Source organism: Astyanax mexicanus, chromosome 12 (assembly GCF_023375975.1).
Source record: "Astyanax mexicanus isolate ESR-SI-001 chromosome 12, AstMex3_surface, whole genome shotgun sequence".
In the NCBI taxonomy this organism is placed as follows: domain Eukaryota; kingdom Metazoa; phylum Chordata; class Actinopteri; order Characiformes; family Acestrorhamphidae; genus Astyanax; species Astyanax mexicanus.
Genome location: NC_064419.1, coordinates 38,364,426 through 38,383,077, shown reverse-complemented (window position 1 = coordinate 38,383,077; position 18,652 = coordinate 38,364,426). Strand labels below are relative to the sequence as shown.

The following is an 18,652-nucleotide window of genomic DNA, read 5'->3' as shown; positions in this document are numbered from 1 at the left end:
TCAGCCTGACTGTCTCAGACTTGACGCTATTGTGTTTCAGGCCCTTTTCCTGTTTTACCTCAAAAGGAAAATTATAGAGGCCATTAAAACCAATTCTATGCTGCACAATCAAACGAGCAGCTAATAGCTGTTATTAACAGTGCTAAATACAAGAGCTTATAAGCTGGCATTTGTCCCATTAGCCTGATTACCTCCTTTGCTAATCGTTCCTTTTTTGTGCCCTTCATCAGCCAACCCACCGCTTCTGGTGAAGCCCCACTTTTCCCCAGGATCCTCACCTCCTTGGAGGGCACTCTGGAGCCCTTCCGCCTCGTCCACCAGGTCTCCACAGTGGCGATGAGGCAGGACAGCACCACGCCGGCCGCCAGCACGAAGAACACGCCGGCGAAGCTGTGGATGTCCAAGGCACTTCCGCTTTTCTTGGTGCCCACGGCTGAGTACAGGTCACACGGGCTGTCTCTGGGCCACCACTTCAGCTTCAGGATGTCCATATCCCCGTTCTGCTGCAGCTCCAAGATCCTGAACATTCAACACGATACATACATACTGTTCTTAGAAACGGCAAAGATCTACAAATGTTACAAGTGTAGCATCATGAATAGTTCTGTGGCTTGTATGGAAAGTTCGTTGGCCTGTTCGTTTCCTTAAGGTGGTAGACAGAATGTTATTGTAACTTCTTTAACTCTAAAAAAAAATTCCACATTTAGAAATGTTTTCATGATGCGGACATTCTATTCCTACTACAGGTGAGATAATGTGTACATGCAGTTACAAGCGCAGTAATTATATATTATATATATTATATCTAATAATGTTTCCACTACATAATTATACCGAATTATTGATGCTCCCACTTTAGAATTTCATAAAACATCATTAAATCACCGCTATATATCCTTGCAGAGAGCTTTTCATTTGAAAACTTAAAAAAAAACAAAAAGAAGTGCAACAAGAGCAAGAGAGAAATAAGTAAGTCAGGAGGAGATGAGAAAAGAGAAAGGTGCATTAAAGTAGCTAATATTAAGCTACATAGGATTTATATTTGAAAATAACATCCACAATGAAGCAGCATGCAGACAAATACAGGAGCTTCAGGACTCAGAGCACTGTCCGATTCCACCCTGTAATATTATGGTAGTACTACATTAAATTAAAGACATACTAAAAGTAAAAAAGTAACTCAGATTGAATTTGATCTGAAATTCACGGTGATACAACTGCAATTGAAAAAAAAAAAAAACAGGAGGACCAGTGAGTTTTTAGGCTTTCTCAGCCACATGACATCGCGTTCAGTAGCTCCTCCATTTCCACTCGCTGTTGTTTTTACGGGGATCTCTGTGGAAACGCGCACCCAAAGTGTAATTACGGCTAATAGCTATTTTATTAAACAGGAGGTGAAGAAACTCAGACATATGGATCCGGAAATCAGTAGGTAACTCAGCCTGTAATTTTCTCAGAGAACGTCTGAGAAAAACATGTACATGGTAGTTCTGGACAGGAATAAAATCACAGAGGACCCCCAATAAAAAGGAAAATAACCCCAGGAACACCTGAGAAACTTTACATTACTATTCTAGCCCTGTACAGATTGTATTTCTCAGTTAGTAAACACACAGTTTGTGAAGTGTGTTTTAACTGACCAATCTGATGGTAAGCATGATAAATGATGCAGAATGCTTTATTTATTTTTAATTTATGTGGCTAGAATGTAAAAATGAGCTTGAACTCCAGGCTGGTGTTTATTGTCTTTTCCTTTATTTGTACACAAGCATACACAAGCACTGCCCTTGTCGCTGTCCAAGTGTTTTTGATGGCTGTCGATTATTTGTATTTAAATGATTTGAAATAAAAATAAATCTGACAAAGCATTTCTCACTAGTGACCTGCTTGGATATGTCTGATATTGTAGAGCATTTCACTTCAGCTGTGATGCATAGCTTTTTTCATTCCGGTCTTCTCTTTGGCACTTATTTCCTTTTTACTGCTGCCAATCTCCAAATGATTGACGTATGAAAATTGCTACATCAGTAATGTGAAAAAAGTGAAATTCACACTGTCAAGCTCACATTGATACTGAAGACTGATGTTCTTTTCTTATTCATCAGCATCATGTTTTTGTTCTGTTCAAAAAGAGCCACATTCTGCTCTTTCTACTCCCTAAACCTAACCTACTATACAACCAGCAAAACCGGACTGCGCCGTGCCGTAACTGATTATATCATTTACTGTCTGTTTGAGTGCTTTCATGTTTATATGTGTGGATTTATACTTTATATTAAGCCTAAACGTTGACTGGGATTAGAGGAGTAAAAGTGCAGTTTTTACAGTGTATTTAAAAAAAAGGGAAGGTACTGTATCAACATTTATTTTATGTGTAAAAGTAGAGTTTTCTCAAGTAAAAGTATTAATAAAAACAGCATATTCAGTGAAAATACTGACAGGAATGGTCTAAACCAATCACAAAAAAATATAAATCATATCAGTGATGGCAAAATACATTTCTAATTCTTTTACAATCTTAATTTTTGTATTTTTATTTACAGTTTTTAGTAATCCTTTTATTTCTACATTTCTTTGAAAGATTCCTCTAATTTCTACATTTCTTTACAAACTTTTTCCACTTTCTACATTTCTTAACAAGGTTCCTCTAATTTTTTAACATTTCATTACATGCTTCTTCCAATGTCTTCCAATAATCTGCAAAATTCTACATTTTCTACCACTTACAATGGTCCTCTAATTTCTACATTTCTTTACACAATTACTACAATTTCTCAATTTCTTAAAAAGATTCTGCCATTTTCTACATTTCATTACATTATTCTGCAAATTTCTAAATTTCTTAACAAGATTCCTCTCATTTTTACATTACTTTACATTAATTTGCAATTCATTTCTTTACAACGGTCCTCTCATTTCTAAACTTTTTAACAAGATTCTGGAAATTTCTACTTTTCTTCACAGTATTCATGTAATTTTTCATTCTCCCACCAATTGCAAAATTCCTTTCCAGCTTTTACATTTTGCGTATGTTTACTTGTACTTTTGTATAGGGAAACGGCAGGCTATGAGCATCAGTCTAATTAATAAACCAGTGCATGGCATCAGTAGTGTACAAAACATGTTAATAGATCAAATGTAAAGTATATTGCACCCTTTACTGGCTCACTGCCATAACTAGAAAGTTTATTATCCATAAAATTAACAAATTATACAGCCCGCATTTGTTTACAACTGTCTAATAATGGGCAGTAACTCATCTCTCCTGTGGTTTTATTGGCTGTGGTTTAGTTTAAACAGGCCCTGGTGGTTTGTGCAGTGTGGTATTATAACACTTTCACTGGCCGACACTAGAGGGCAGTGTCTCCTCAGATATAAAGCAGTGTTCTCTCGCTCTCTGTCTCTCTGTTCTGCAGCAGTGCTGTAAACTCCAGTGCTGATTTGAGTGTATGGGGCAGTGTGCAATAAGACCAGTCCAGAGACTGGAGATGAATGATTATGAACACGACGCAGGGGTTTTATGAGAGCTCTTCGCATTGATTGACTCTTCTGCATTTCTGAGCTCTGTGTCTTTCTGTCTTTCTCTACGTCTGTCTGTCTGTCTGTCTGTCTGTCCATCTCTCTCTCTGTCCCTCTCTCTCTCTCTCTCTCTCTCTCTCTCTCTCCAGTGGCGAGTGACACCACGTAGGCACTCCCTGAAGGAGAGAGCAGAGAACTGCCAAGTGTCTGCGTTCAGACTTTATCTGCAGCTGCCGCAGGCACGCAAACACATGCACACACTGATGCACACACATGTGCATCCTGGCACACACACACAGGGTTATGTAGGCACAAATACAAACACACACACACACACACACAGACACACACACACACACAGACACCAACATATTGCGGCTAATGTGATATCACACCATCACAAAATATTTTTCAAAATATTTTCGTGTAACACCATTAGTAATAGTAAAAGCTGTTCTCAGAATAAACACAACCAGAATTCTGCTATAAAACTACACTGAAAAAATGAGAAAAATACATGGAATTTGTTTTCCCACAAATCAGAATATCTAAATTCAATCAAAGGAGAAGCGCAATAACTGCGAAACGCCCGGTATTGATAGTCGAGCTCGACCCCTGACACGAACGCCTTCAGCAAATGGAAAACAACCAGAGATTTCAGCTCCTACTTTATTCTTTATTACACAAGAAAGCAAGCCAAGCAAAAAAAAAACAAACAAAAAAAACAACAAAGTAAAGTAAATGAAGGATCTGCTGCTCCCAGTAGACCCAGCAACCAATAACAACACAGTTTAAAGACAGATGAGTGTTATTTACAGGGTTTTTGTAATGCACACAGAAAGGTCTGTGCCGCTCTCAGTATTTCCTGTGCTGTGAAGCAGTAATTACTATAGTTTAAACAGCTATAGGGGACTTTTTCTGTTGTTTTGCCTTATTTTTCTACTTTATTTGGGAGAAAACGCTTTAGCTTCAGCAGTAAATTTCTATGAAGATCGTGTCAATAAGACTTTATGAACACATTTCACTGTTCTACAACCAACAGCACAAAAAACATTTGATCAATAAACGTATTTTTAGCTACCGTAGTTTATCGACTATAAGGTGCATTGGATTTTAAGACACATTATTAATGAAAGTCTATTTTCTGGTCTATGTTTATATATAAGGCACATTCGGCAACACTAGTAAGGAACAGGGGTGTCGCCATGTTTTCCTTCTAATACAGCAGGTCTCACTGCTGGGTGGCAAGACCTGTAAAGCTAGGTAAAGTTAAGTAAACAAAACTGTAATTCTTAAAAACATTTTCTTTTAAAGTCAAACAAATGCTAGAAGTCAATCTACACAGATTTCTCTCCTGAAAAAGCACTTCTGTTTATTTACAGTAAGCTTAGATATCAAGATTTCCACTAGAGCTGGGTGCAGCAGTATTAGCACTAGCAGCTAACCGCTGGTCGTGGTTAGAGCTAGTGAATGCTGTCTGACAGAGCTACACTGAGGAGCCCTGAGTGTTCCGGTAAGCCAGAGTGATATCAGCTAGCGGTTCATGCCACGTAGCTTTTTAGCACATTTAGCGGCTAATGCTAATACTACTCCTGCATCGGTACTTGAGAAACTACACTGAAACTCCTGACTTGTAAGATTCATACATATAAATATAAATGGATTATAAAATTAGAGGATTTTAAGTGTGCCTTAAAGTGCGCAAAAAAACGTCTGTCAATTAGTTTATGTCGAGGTATTACCCTAGGAATGTAGGCAGTGGGATAATGATCGTGATCGTGACCGGCGGCATCTGGCTAGATTTGTCCTTGCGAATGGTCAAGAAACTCAGAAATCAGAAACCAAACACATCACATTCAGTGCAGGAGACCCCACACGCATATCCCACAGGTCAGTGCAGTGTATTTCAACTTCCATGTGACATGACAAAAGTCATGGGACTCTCAACACAAGACTAGCCCATGTCCTATGACTTCTGGCATTGTAATATGTACTATGCACTATAACTATTTTAGAAGCTTAGTTACTTAATTTTTTATTTTTTTTTTTCAATTATTTCTTCCGCAGGTCATTAACGTCTATTTGCCCATCAAATGGGACGCTTTTTTTTTTTATTATGGGATGTGCACTCTCTCCAGTGTTCTCCTGAAATATCCCATCTGGAGAGGTTACCCAGAGGTCAGGTGATATGACTCACTGCCTTTTATCAATATTGAGTGTTGTGTTTTTGATTGTGCTAACACGTTTGACACTGCTGACACAAGGGAGGGTTGTTTGAATGGGGGGTGTTAGGGGGGGGCTTTGCTGTGATTCGACATTTAAAGATCACTTACGGAACGTGCCAAGAACACTTAGCCATGCAACGCTGCACACGCATGTCGCAGGAGAGCGGCGTTTGAGAAAAGACCAGGGAGTGAGGTCACTCTGCTGAATTGTTTTTTTAAGAGGTAATACACATGCATGCACAGCACACTACACTGGAGTGAGTAAATGTGTTACATACATATATACCATCAAGCGTAGCAATTACTTGAAAATACTTGTTTCTAGTCGCATTATCCATTATCCATTTTATCAGCTCCACTGAGCGTATAATCGTACAGCTCTGGAAAAAAAAAAACACCACTTAAGGAAGATGTTTTCCAAAAACCTGTGGAATATAATCAAGAGGAAGATGGATGATCACAAGTCATCAAACCAACCTAAATTGCTTGAATTTTTGCACCAGGAGTGGCATAAAGTTATCCAAAAGCAGTGTGTAAGACTGGTGGAGGAGAACATGCCAAGAAGCATGAAAACTGTGATTAAAAAAACAGGTTTATTTCACCAAATATTGATTTCTGAGCTCTTAAAACTTTATAAATATGAACTTGTTTTCTTTGCATTATTTGAAGTCTTAAAGCTCTGCATCTTTTTTGTAATTTCAGCCATTTCTCATTTTCTGCAAATAAATGTTCTAAATGACAATATAATTTTTAGAAATTTGGGTGAAATATTGTCTGTAGTTTATAGAAAAAAGCAACAATGTTCATTTTACTCAAACATACACCTATAAACAGCAAAATCAGAGAAACTGATTCAGAAACTGAAGTGGTCTCTTATTTTTTTCCAGAGCTGTATATGTCCAGCACATATGACAGCTTTGTATTTAGCTGTTAATAAACTACATACATGGGTCTGTATGGTCACTCTTATCTCACCCAGTCGGTGTTACTGCTGTAGGAAGGCTCGGTATTCTGTGGCGTGGTGTAGCAGCTGTGTTATTTCTTATGACAGAAAGTAACCTTCCGCCCGCAGAAGGTCACTTCATATACAGTACAGTGCTGTCAGAGAGGTAGGATTGACACGCTTTGAGAAATCAGCCTCTGAAAGTAATGTAAAAGCCCATTATAACACACCTCAACACACACTGCGCCATTCCATAGGAGATGTGTTGCTTCAGCACAGTGCTATTCATCTAATTATAAGCGTTTTAACAGGATACAAAGGACTGAACACACTGCGCCTCATTCCGCACTGCAATTTCTCACATTATGTGGTTCTAATTGTTCTGTGTTTTTATCTGAGATCTAAGTGTTCACAGCATGTAATATTCCTGTTCTATTGCCTTTCTACTGAACGGCACCAATGAATAAGGCTTTTTACATGGACTAACATAAAAACAGTTTTACTTACTGCAAATTATTCTATTTTATTCTAATTTATTTTATTCTGTTCCCTTTTTTCGAACCCCCTCATATTAATTTCATAATTACTGTATATCTTTTTTTACCAATCTCTATTCTATTCTATTCTATTCTATTCTATTCTATTCTATTCTATTCTATTCTATTCTATTCTATTCTATTCTATGCTGCTTACACATGGTGCCCTATCATATCCTATATGATATATATTAATAGATATATCATACTAAATGCTCAGTAATCATATACTCTATTTTACCAAGTTCTCTATTCTATTCTATTCTATTCATCCATTTTGCCATATTGTCTGATTTCTATTCAATGCTATTCAATATAGTCTATTTAATTTTGCTCATGTATGGTGTTCTATCATATCTTATTCTATACTATCTGATCTCATTCTATTCTATTCTATTTAATTCTATTATATAGTGCTTACACATGGTGCCCTATCATATCCTATATCATATATATTAATATTTTAATATATATATTATATATCATATTAAATTCTTAATAACCATATACTCTATTTTACCAAGTTCTCTATTCTATTCTATTGTATTCTAGTTGCCATATTGTCTGATTTATATTCAATTCTATTCACTTTTATTCTATTAAATTTTGCTTATGCATTATGTCCCATCATATCTTATCCTATACTATCTGATCTCATTCTATTCTATTAGATTCGATTATATTCTATTTTTGTCCTGTGCTATCTCACAATATATCTCACCCCACATTATGTTTGTCCTGATATATATTCTATTTTATTCTATTACATCATTTTCTGCTCTTTTTATGTTCCCATATTAAATTATTTTCTATTAATATGCTGTTAAACATGGTCCTTTTTATCTGAACCTTTCATTTATTCTAATATATCTAATCATATTGTGTGTCCTGTTAAACCTTCTATTCTATTCTATTCTATTCTATTCTATTCTCATCCAACCACCATCCACTGTTGCCCTTTAGTTGCAGCTGTTTGTTTTCCGATTTTATACTGTGCCATCCTAAATTCTATTCCGTTCCAACTACCATAGACACACACTGACTTTATTCATCACTTCCTTCATTTTATCTCTGTTTAACTCTGTTCTATATCATTTCCTTTCCTATCATATCATAAATAGTTATATTCTACTCTGATTTATTTTGTTCTGTTCTGTTCTATTCTAACCAGATATATTTTTAGTGAATGGATTATGTGTTTGATTATGGCTGTCTGTTCCTGCCATGAATCACAGAGAAAGTAAAGTATTTTTTTATATTTAAGTATTTGATCCCTGTCAAATTATAACTGTCTCCATGTGTTCTCCAGCCACTCCCTTTAAAGTGAAAATCCATTAGATGCAGCATGTGTGTGTCTGTGTGTGTGAGAGTAAGGGGAGGGGGCTTATAATTAATGGCTTGAAGATAGAGTGATACAAGCTGGAGAGAATGTAGCGGAGGACCACAGCTCATTGTTACTTCAGTACCACAATTTATTTATTTTTTTTTCAACCTTATTGATCACCTGCCTGTTCAGTGGAGCCCACAAAGGCACGGCGAACCATAATGTGTCGAACAAGCATTGTAACATTAATGACTCCGCAAATCAGCTTCCCTCTCCAGACCAGCACGGCTTTCAAGGGCCTTCATAAAAACCAAGTTGTCAAGGAAATAAATGGCACGTTTTGAGAAGCCAGAGGAGAAAGCTCGGTAACAACCTTGCGGGTTCCTAGCAGCTGTTCCGGAGCAAATTAACACCCCCGGCGGCTAATGAATTAACACCCCAGCGCTTTCAGCCAGAGGAGAACGGTGTGATCCTCGGGGCATTAACACCAGGTCCTCTACTGAGGATCAACAGTCCAGGTTCTTACTGAGGATTTCGCCACTTGTGGCCTGATAGAGCCACGACAAAAGAAATCTCCAAAGGAATGAGCTGTAAATGATTATTTTTAAGGCTTATTAAACAGCAATCACCGGTTCTCCTCCTGAAAAAAACCCTAATAGAACTGTGAGAATCCAAAGGGAGCCATTCTGAAGGCAATACCTACAGTAGTTGGATCAGTTAGAGTGTTTTTAGCTTGAATCTAAAAGAATGGAGATCTCCAGAAGAAAGGGATAGTGATCACTGCTTTACTGCTCTAGAAAGAATTAAAAGACCACTTCAGTTTCTGAATCAATTTCTGTGATTTTGCTATTTATAGGTTTATGTTTGAGTAAAATGAACATTGTTTGACAACATTTCTCCCAAATTCCAAATAAAAATATATTGTCATTTAGAGCATTTATTTGCAGAAAATGAGAAATGGCTGAAATAACAAAAAAGATGCAGAGCTTTCAGACCTCAAATAATGCAAAGAAAACAAGTTCATATTCATAAAGTTTTAAGAGTTCAGAATTCATTAGTTGGTGGAATAACCCTATAGTTTTTAATCACAGTTTTCATTATTGCATCTTGGCATGTTCTCCTGCACCAGTCTTACACACTGCTTTTGGATAACTTTATGCCTTCACTCCTGGTGGTTTTTTTCAGAGCTGTATAAGTCTAACGTCACCAGAAAGACAACTGTGGCCTAAAACTCATGTGTATTTTAATTTCTTCATGGAAATGTACGATAATTATAAAAACTAACATCTTAAAACCAACTATTCCTTCTTTTTCCCCCTTCTTGTCCATTTTACTTGTGGTGCCATTTTCCCCTCTTTGTTGTATGCGCATAGAGAATTGTGGGTAACAAAGGTAGGCAAGGATAAATTAGTTGGGTCCTTGAAATCACTTTGAACATAAGCTGCATTCCTCGGCTGAATATGAAGGGTCCTTCACTTTAGAAAAGACTTCAATGACACATGGGCTGAAAAATGCCCGCAGCCTAGTAATTGAAACACAGCTATTTTGCTGAAGGTTCTTCTTTATGGTATTGGGGTTGGAACCCTTGGAGTCTTGTGCAAGGCTACTTATGCTGGAATATAAAGCATTCTAATATCCATAGCCAATGTCCATTGAGTATTGTACTGACCTGCAAGATATACTGTATACAGTTCTAGAAAAAAAATAAGAGACCCATTAAAAATCATGAGTTTCTTTGATTTCCCCAAATTGGAAAATCAAAATCCTCTGGAATATAATCAAGAGGAAGATGGATGATTACAAGCCATCAAACCAAGCTGAACTGCTTGAACTTTTGCACCAAGAGTGAAGGCATAAAGTTATCCAAAAGCAGTGTGTAAGACTGGTGGAGGAGTTTATATTGATTCATGAATATAAACTTGTTTTCTTCGCTTTCTTTTCATTTGAGGTCTGAAAGCTCTGCATATTTTTTGTTATTTCAGCCATTTCTTATTTTCTGCAAATAAATGCTCTGAATTACAATATTTCTATTTGGAATTTGGGAGAAATGTTGTCAGTAGTTTATAGAATAAAACAACAATGTTTATTTTACAGAATCAGAGAAACTGGTTCAGAAACTGAAGTGGTCTCTTCATTTTTTCCAGAGCCATATTTGAGGCCTCATGCACTGAATGTGGATGCGGTTTCTGTTATTTGCCAGTCATGATCATTACCATGCACTGAGCTGTCCACTCTGGTGGGTAATGCCTTCTGTGACATATTCTCAGTATTTCTGTGATACTATCAAAAGAGTCAAAGAATATTAAATGCCCACACTTACACTTCAAACAGTAAAATGTTCTGGGCTACCACTATGATCAGAAGACTGCTGGTTTAAATCTCGGCTATCTCAGCAACCGGAGCCTGAGAGAGCACAATGGGCCATGCTCTCTCTGGGTGGGTAGATGGCAATAATTCTTCTCATCACTTCCAGGGTGATGCTGGTTAGCACAAGGCGTCTGTGAGCTGATGTATTGGAGCAGAGTCGCTGCACTGTCCTTCGAGTGCACTGTAATGCTACTTGGTAATGCTACATCCACAACAGTTCTAAAAGAGACGGCACCCGTTATCAGTCCTTTGTTCAAACTCAAGCTTGAAAATGCCTTGACCTCGCATTGTCATAAGCAACCTCACTCACCGATAAGATAACACCTCGCAACTGACACAGGTTAGGGCGTTCTCAAGCCAAACTCTTAGGTAACACTTATTAATCATTTTACATACTGCTATCACTACACAATGTCACTGAACTCCATCCCCTGAGTAGCAGAAACTTTGTGCATCCTTGAGGTCGACTGATCACTGAAGCTAATTTCAGTGCCCAACTGTTTTGTTAAATCCTTAATATCTTCAATGCCACACCCCCCACGCTCTCCCAGCCCCCCCGGCCCCCCCCCCGGCCCCATCTGTCTGTCTCTCCTTCTTTTCTCAATTTCATTTCTCTACCTCCCAGTCTCCTTTTCCCCTTTCTCCTTCCCTCTCTCCTCCTCTCCGCCCCCCCTTGGCAGGAGTCTCCCCTCGCGCCCTCACCTAAAGATCCAGCAGGAAAAACAACAGCTTGCTAATTTGCAACAGTCGACATTTTATTTATTTATTAAATTTCCTCCACACCTCGCACGCGCTGACAGTTCCTTAATTTGGGCCCTGAGTGCCGCAAAGTGCACCGAGACTATGCATCAGGTGCTTGAGTTACATGTATGCATGCTAATACACGGCTTTGGAAGAGAAAGGAGGGGAGGGAGGGGAGCGGTGGAAGGAAAGAGCGAGGAGAAGAAGCTGGAGAGAAATATATATATATATATAAATAGAGAGAAAGGGAGAGAGAGTGTGAGAAAGAAGGCGAGAGAGATCAAGGAAGAACAGCAGTAAGCCCGTATGCTTGTTACAGCAGCCGCATTTGATTGATAGGCTTGTGAAGACATCTAACAGGCAGCAAATGCACTACTCTCTTTCTCAACCTGTCTCTGCAAGAAACACAAATGCCCAGTCGCTGACCAGACGCAGGGACCCGCATGGAGCTGGCCTGGCTCCACGTGTGTCCATTTGTGTGGGCTAATCGTAAAGGCTTGGCTATGCCGATGCTTTAAATGCTTTAGATGGTGCAGATTGGTTTGATTGGGTTTAGTTTATATAAAGCAGCGACCCCTTCCTGAACCCACCACCCCCTCCTTAACCAGAGGGGAGGCATTCCTGCACATTATCTTTCGCATTTGTGCTTCTAGTTGTGTCACGAGTGAATATAAATCAAGTTGAGTCAAAGAGTCAAGTAGAACAGCCAATGAGTCAATCTTGACTTGACTCTTTGATTCACATTTTGCAGAGAAAACACCCTTACGACCCTATTTTAGCCATCAACTGTGCACCGTGCAACTTGATTTAGGGTATGCTGGCACCTGAGCGTTAGCAAAGCACACATCACCAGATAGCTAAACATTTTTTGCACACTTGTATAGAGCAGCACTAGAAAACGTCAGTGATGAGTAAACATCAGGTAGAGTTGACTTGCATGTCGGTTTATTGAAGTCCAAGCCCTCCCATACAGTGTGTTACTCTTGTGAAACTGAAATAATGCACACATGCAAATATAAGCAGAAATATCTATAGAATATCTAAGAACCTTAATAAACTAATCTACTTACTAAAGAAAGATTCTCCTAGGTTAACAAAAACAGATGGAGCTGGATGAATAAGTAGACGTCACCCATGCGGCTCTCTAGCTTTACTGAGGCAAACATGGCCGCTGCAAGCATCTAAATAATATAAAAATAATGAAAGTGCCCAGTAGAGGGTGATATAAATACAAAATAAAAACATTCAATGCATGTAACATAACATAGGGCGTGTCAGTGTGCCTTTGCTTTCGTAACAACAGGAAAAGTACAATTTGTGCATCTCAAAACATGCAAAAGGCATGTACTTATTCTCTTAAATAATCATGTGTGTGTTTTGGGCGTAACATTCTTTACCAATAAACCAATCAGCGTGTCACTTGCCATTCCCTTTAAGAACCAGGTGCACTCTGATTTTGGCGGATTGGTATTTTAACAGCGCAGGGCTTCTGCGTGCCTCAGCAGAGGAAACTGACCTGCTCGTTTACTATGTGAAGGTGTGTGAGCAGGTCATTTACAGAAACAGCAATCTCTGCAGGCACATAACTGTATTCGACGTTATCCTGATCTGACGTCATCATGACCAACATTCAACCAGAAGTTGACGTCTATTGACGACGGTGGCCAGCTAGGATGTTTTAATTTTTTTTTGTATATTTTGTATTCTGTTTATTGTTGATGTAAAAGTTTGTTCACGGCTGTGCGTCCTTGTGTGTGTGTTAAGTGGGGGCTGTACATGCATTGAGCATTCATTAAACACCTGTGCTGCCAAGATAGCAATGAACATCTGACGGTTAACTGTTGCCTAGGCTTTTTTTAGACAGTTTTTAGACACCTATGTTTTCTGTTTCCAAGATAGCAAGCAATACACAAGAAATTAAACTAAAAACCTCACTTCCAGACCACCATAACCACCGGCATAGATAATGTATATTTGTAAGCTCTGTCGCTTTTAAACAACACAGGAATGAATAGTGAAACAACTTAATGTTCACGCAGTGTAAGATAGCAATGAGTATCATGACACGCCTTGTGCAGGGTGAAATATAGGACCCAAAATCTTGTGACATCAGCAGCAGTATGTGAATGAGCATTGTCTAATTGGAATAGCACACTGGAGCCTGCTATTGATGTTCAAAAAATGTAGAGCCACTGGTTGCAGGACCTCATTAATGTAACATTTGCTGTCAAAATTGATTTAAAAAAAAAAAATACAAAGGTGACTTGCCATCGTAAGACTTTGCCACCCCAAACCATGACAGCTTCCTGCTGCTTTAGCTCCTGCTCACTGGCTTCAATTATAAGCAGCGTGAGCTTTGAGTCAATAGGTGTCAGGGGGTGTCAGGGGAAGGTGTTCAGATTGCTGCCGATGGTAGTGGACCACACGTTACGGACGCAGCCAATGGAGATGAGGCGGAAAAGTGCCGGAGCGTTCTTTCCAATGCGGCAGGCTCTCGGCCCAGACCCCAGATGACTCTGGAGAAAGTCAGGGGAGCTCTGCGGCGAGGTGTTTTGGATGTACGTCTTCTGCAAAAACTCATTTCTCCCGTCTTGTAGGTGTGTTGCGGGCAGGGATTTTGTGGCTCGCTCTCCTTTAGGTCTTGTCTGTCATGCAGTGCTATCCTCTCGCAGCTATCCTTCCTCCTGGGCCCTGCGCTCCGATAAGAGTGTTGGACTAGCTCGAGCTGTTGCTATGGCAACCAGCTGCGGCAGAAACGATCACATGTTATTAGATGTCTGTGACTGCAAGCAGGCAAACTACTTGGTATTAGCGAAAAGAAAAAGAACGAAGGTGAAAATAAAGACAAATACTAAAGTAGTAAAGCTGTGGTTTCCACAGCTAACCAAAGTGTTGCAAAGGCACAAACCTGAGTGTGTTTCCACACACACACAAACAATTTATTATTCAATTATAACTAGATTTCTACAGAGATCTGACTACTCAAGCAGTCATGTAAACAACACAATCAAATTTCCTACATCAAAATCTAAGGAAATCTGATAAAGAGAGCTGGATTTTATTTATCTCAGTAGTCGTATTTCTCAGATTACGTAAACTCTTAACCAGACAGCTTAAGGATTTAAAACTTAAGTGCATTCATTCATACTAGAATCCACAACTAGACATTTTAAAATGAAAGAAAAATCAATGGAATGAGACCAGTTTACATGCACTTCAAAATAAAATCTGATTAAACCTGAATTTCTACAGTAATCTGATTATTCCAGCAGTCATGTAAACGACACAATCTGATTTCTTACATCAAAGTAAGGTCTAAGGAAATCTGATAAAGAGATCATCTAAACTTTTAACCAGGCAGTTTAAGGCTTAAGTGCGTGTGTGAAAACAGACCCTGTTATCTGAATGAATTAACATGAACTTCAAAATCTGATTAAAACTTTTTTTTTTTCTGATTATTCCAGCAGTCATGTAAACAGCATAGTCTGATTTCAAGGATTGGAATATGGTCTGAAAAACGGAATAACAAATCTGATAAAACGTATTTTATCTCCTTAATCGTATTTCTCAGATCATGTAAACTCAGAGCATTAACCGGAGTATGCTCTGTTTTCTCAGGCTGTGCGACACCAGTGAGACAGGCAACTTTTTAAATAAAGACATTTTTACTCTAATAACAGTCTTTGCAATGTCATATGTTACTTTACACTTATAATTACCTTGCTTAGTGTAGTTCAGCCACAGACCTAGTCTTAGAGTTTCTGTAAAACGGAAAATCCACCGGAGATCCTATGTAAACCTATGCAAACACACAGAGGTTGGTAGTCTAGGTCCAGAAAGTTTTTTTTTTTTTTTTACTTTTAACTAGTATTAAAAAACAGTACTGTTTTAAACATTTAAACACCTACTTATCTCAATTGTACTTTCGCTGGTGGTGTTCCATAGACAAATTCTAACCATTTGTTCCTTAGCTTTGAATTACTGGGCAAAGCGTATAATACTGATATGTTATTTGCACAAATAACACAGGAACAAACTGCCATGCTGTGTCTAGCACTGTTAGCTCCTGTCTGAGGAGACAATGCCAAGGTGGGCAAGGCACCAATGAATACTAATTCACAGGTTGGTGCAGACACGGGTGCTTTTGCTGAATTCGTTTTTCTGAGGCTTTTCTTTTACTTTACTACTGCAGACAATGGAGGTTGAGGAAGAGTTTCTTGTCCAGCATCATATACAATTCACAAAGAACATGAAAAAGTGGATTTTAGAGGACACCTTTAAGGGCAGGAAACCGGTGTTGCTCTGTAGTTAGGCTTGATTGCCTCCAGAAGCCACCAATTGCATCCCTTTAGTGGCCAGAGGCTGCCTAGCCCTGGAGACAGCCCATACAACATGTACATGCACTCAGTGTCTGTACTGTACTGCAACCTGTTATCCTGTAACACACACACACACACACACACACAAACCTCGAGTCAGGGGATAATTCTCTGTAATTACTCCTAATCACTCATTAAGGTTTGGAGAGTCTGGGAGGGGTTCAGCTTACTGGACTCTACAAAGCTCTACCCGACAGGAAGAAGTCCTGCAGTGTTAACACAATGCATCTATCTGCTGCTGCCACTAGCACCGAGATTGGTGCACATACTGGGAGTCACCCTGGCTTCTAATGCGCACCACAATTGCTGGCACTTTCCATCAACATGACAATGGACTTGGAAATGTCATGTGTTCGCCATCACCGTTTTGTTCACAGCTTTTTACTCCGAGTGAGCAGAAGCTGTTCGCTGCAGATGGGCTCCTGCCAAACTGCCAAGAGAATCCAACTCGCTCCACGTCCACATCTGTCCAGAGAAAGGACCACTGCCATGTCACACCACATGTCAGCGATTAGCAGGTCAAGTTAGCCTTAGCGAGGATACGTCAGCTTTCAGGTCACACTTGTCAGGTGCAAATTGACAAGAAAATGCCAAAGGTGCCTCGCAGATTCTAGTTCAACATGACAGCTTTGATTATGTGAAAAAATTCATTCACTCAGCGAGATTTGAATTACGCTTGCAGATATAGAAGGACAAATCAATTCAAACAGTGTGTACTTAAAAGTACAATGCAAAAACTAAGTTACATAAAGTAACAAGTCTATGGCAACCAAAAACCAATTGACAAGCGAGAATAGAATAGAAAAGCCAGAGAGGTTCATAAACCAAACAACAAATGCAGAAAAGCAGGTTAAAGCAACAACAATAATACAATATTAGTATATGGTTGGCAATACTTCGCAAAGTTCTAAGGCAAACAAACAGGTGCATAAACACACAGACTAGATACTGAATACCTGTGAGCAATCTAAAACTCATTCTATTTTTAAAACAGAGGGCTCTGAGGAAGGTAGATTATGGCAAATGTGGAGAAAGGAGGGAGGCCAGAGAGTTAATAAAATAAACAGAAAAAGTTGATTGAGCTAATGCACAAAGTTAAAACAGCTCAAACTATCAGAAGAAATGATTACTATGACCAGTATCTTCTTATACATTTGATCCAATTCAGGGTAGCATCAGCAATTAAGTGATTTAATTAATTTACTTAAATTTCATAATTAATCATCTGTTTTCCAAACGAAGTAGATAACCCTGAGGCCCTTCTAGGCCATCAGAAAAGGTCTAATGATTTCTGGAAATTGGAATGACTATAATAACAAAACAAAGTTGGATTAAGTCATCCAGATCTGAACAACTTATAACATACAGCTCTAGAAAAAGTTTAAAAATGATGAGTTTCTTTGATTTTACCTAATTCAAAACCTCTGGAATATAATCAATAGGAAGATGGACGATCACAAGCCATCCAACCAAGCTGAACTGCTTGATTTTTTGCACCAGGAGTAAAGGCATAAAGTTATCCAAAAGCAGTGTGTAAGACTGGCGGAGGAGAACATGCCAAGATGCATGAAAACTGTGATTAAAAAACAGGGTTATTCCACCAAATATTGATTTCTGAACTCTTAAAACTTTACAAATATCAACTAGCCTTCTTTGCATTATTTGACGTCTGAAAGCTTTGCATCTTTTTTGGTTGTTTCAGCCATTTCTCATTTTCTGCAAATAAATGCTCTAAATGACAATATTTTTATTTGGAATTTGGGAGAAATGTTGTCCGTAGTTTATAGAATTAAAAAACAAAGTTCATTTTACTCAAACATTTACCTATAAATAGCAAAATCAGAGAAACTGATTCAGAAGTGGTCTGAAGTGGTCTCTTAATTTATTACAGAGCTGTATTTGTAGAATGCTTACAGCATATGTGCTTCATAAAGGAATCAGGGTAAAACATTGTATTAACTCTAACTGGATACCCCTCTCAAGAGTACATTACGCAGACCAGTACAGTGAGTTCAGAATACAAACCAGATATCCCTCTCTAGAGTACATCACTTAGTTCAATAGGTTGAGTTCCAGAACACAGCAGAGCTAACAAACACCACTAAAACCACACAATATAGCAAACAGTGCAGATTGTATTTCACGATGACCAAAAAGTACAGCAGCTAAAGTCGTCTGAGTTACACATTGTTTTATATGTGGATGATTCCAAAGAGTAGGCATCTAACCTTGCCTTTAATTAGTATCAGCGAACAATTGATCGTTCTGAAAGACAATACACAAACAGATTTGGCCCCCCAAAACACAAATTAGAGCATCCCTACTATGTGGTGCAGCATATAATAATCATAAACAATGCCAGGAAAAATAGATAATAATATTTGCAACTGTGTGTGAACACTAAATGGTCTATTAACTGAAAAAAAAACTAAAATTTTTATGTTCAGCAATGGCCAGCCCTAATATACTGGTAATTGTTATTCGAGTATCATTCATCTTACTGACAGACAATTGACAGCTCGCTGTATGAGCGCATTATTACCCCTAGAAGTCTAACAAACACACTCCACACCACTGAGCACCTGCCTGGTCTTGGCCTGAAAAAAGTCTTTTTTTTA

The 18,652-nt window shown here is 38.5% G+C and overlaps 1 protein-coding gene across 2 annotated transcripts in view; it reads right to left on the bottom strand.

Moving 5' to 3' along the window:
- Positions 1–18,652, bottom strand: part of grid2 (glutamate receptor, ionotropic, delta 2) — an 874,963-nt gene that overhangs the window by 17,326 nt on the left and 838,985 nt on the right. For both annotated transcript variants that reach the window (XM_049485584.1, XM_049485583.1), the window contains exon 15: positions 279–519. In XM_049485584.1, coding sequence (XP_049341541.1) covers positions 279–519 — 241 coding nt within the window. The remainder of the gene's footprint in view (positions 1–278; positions 520–18,652) is intronic.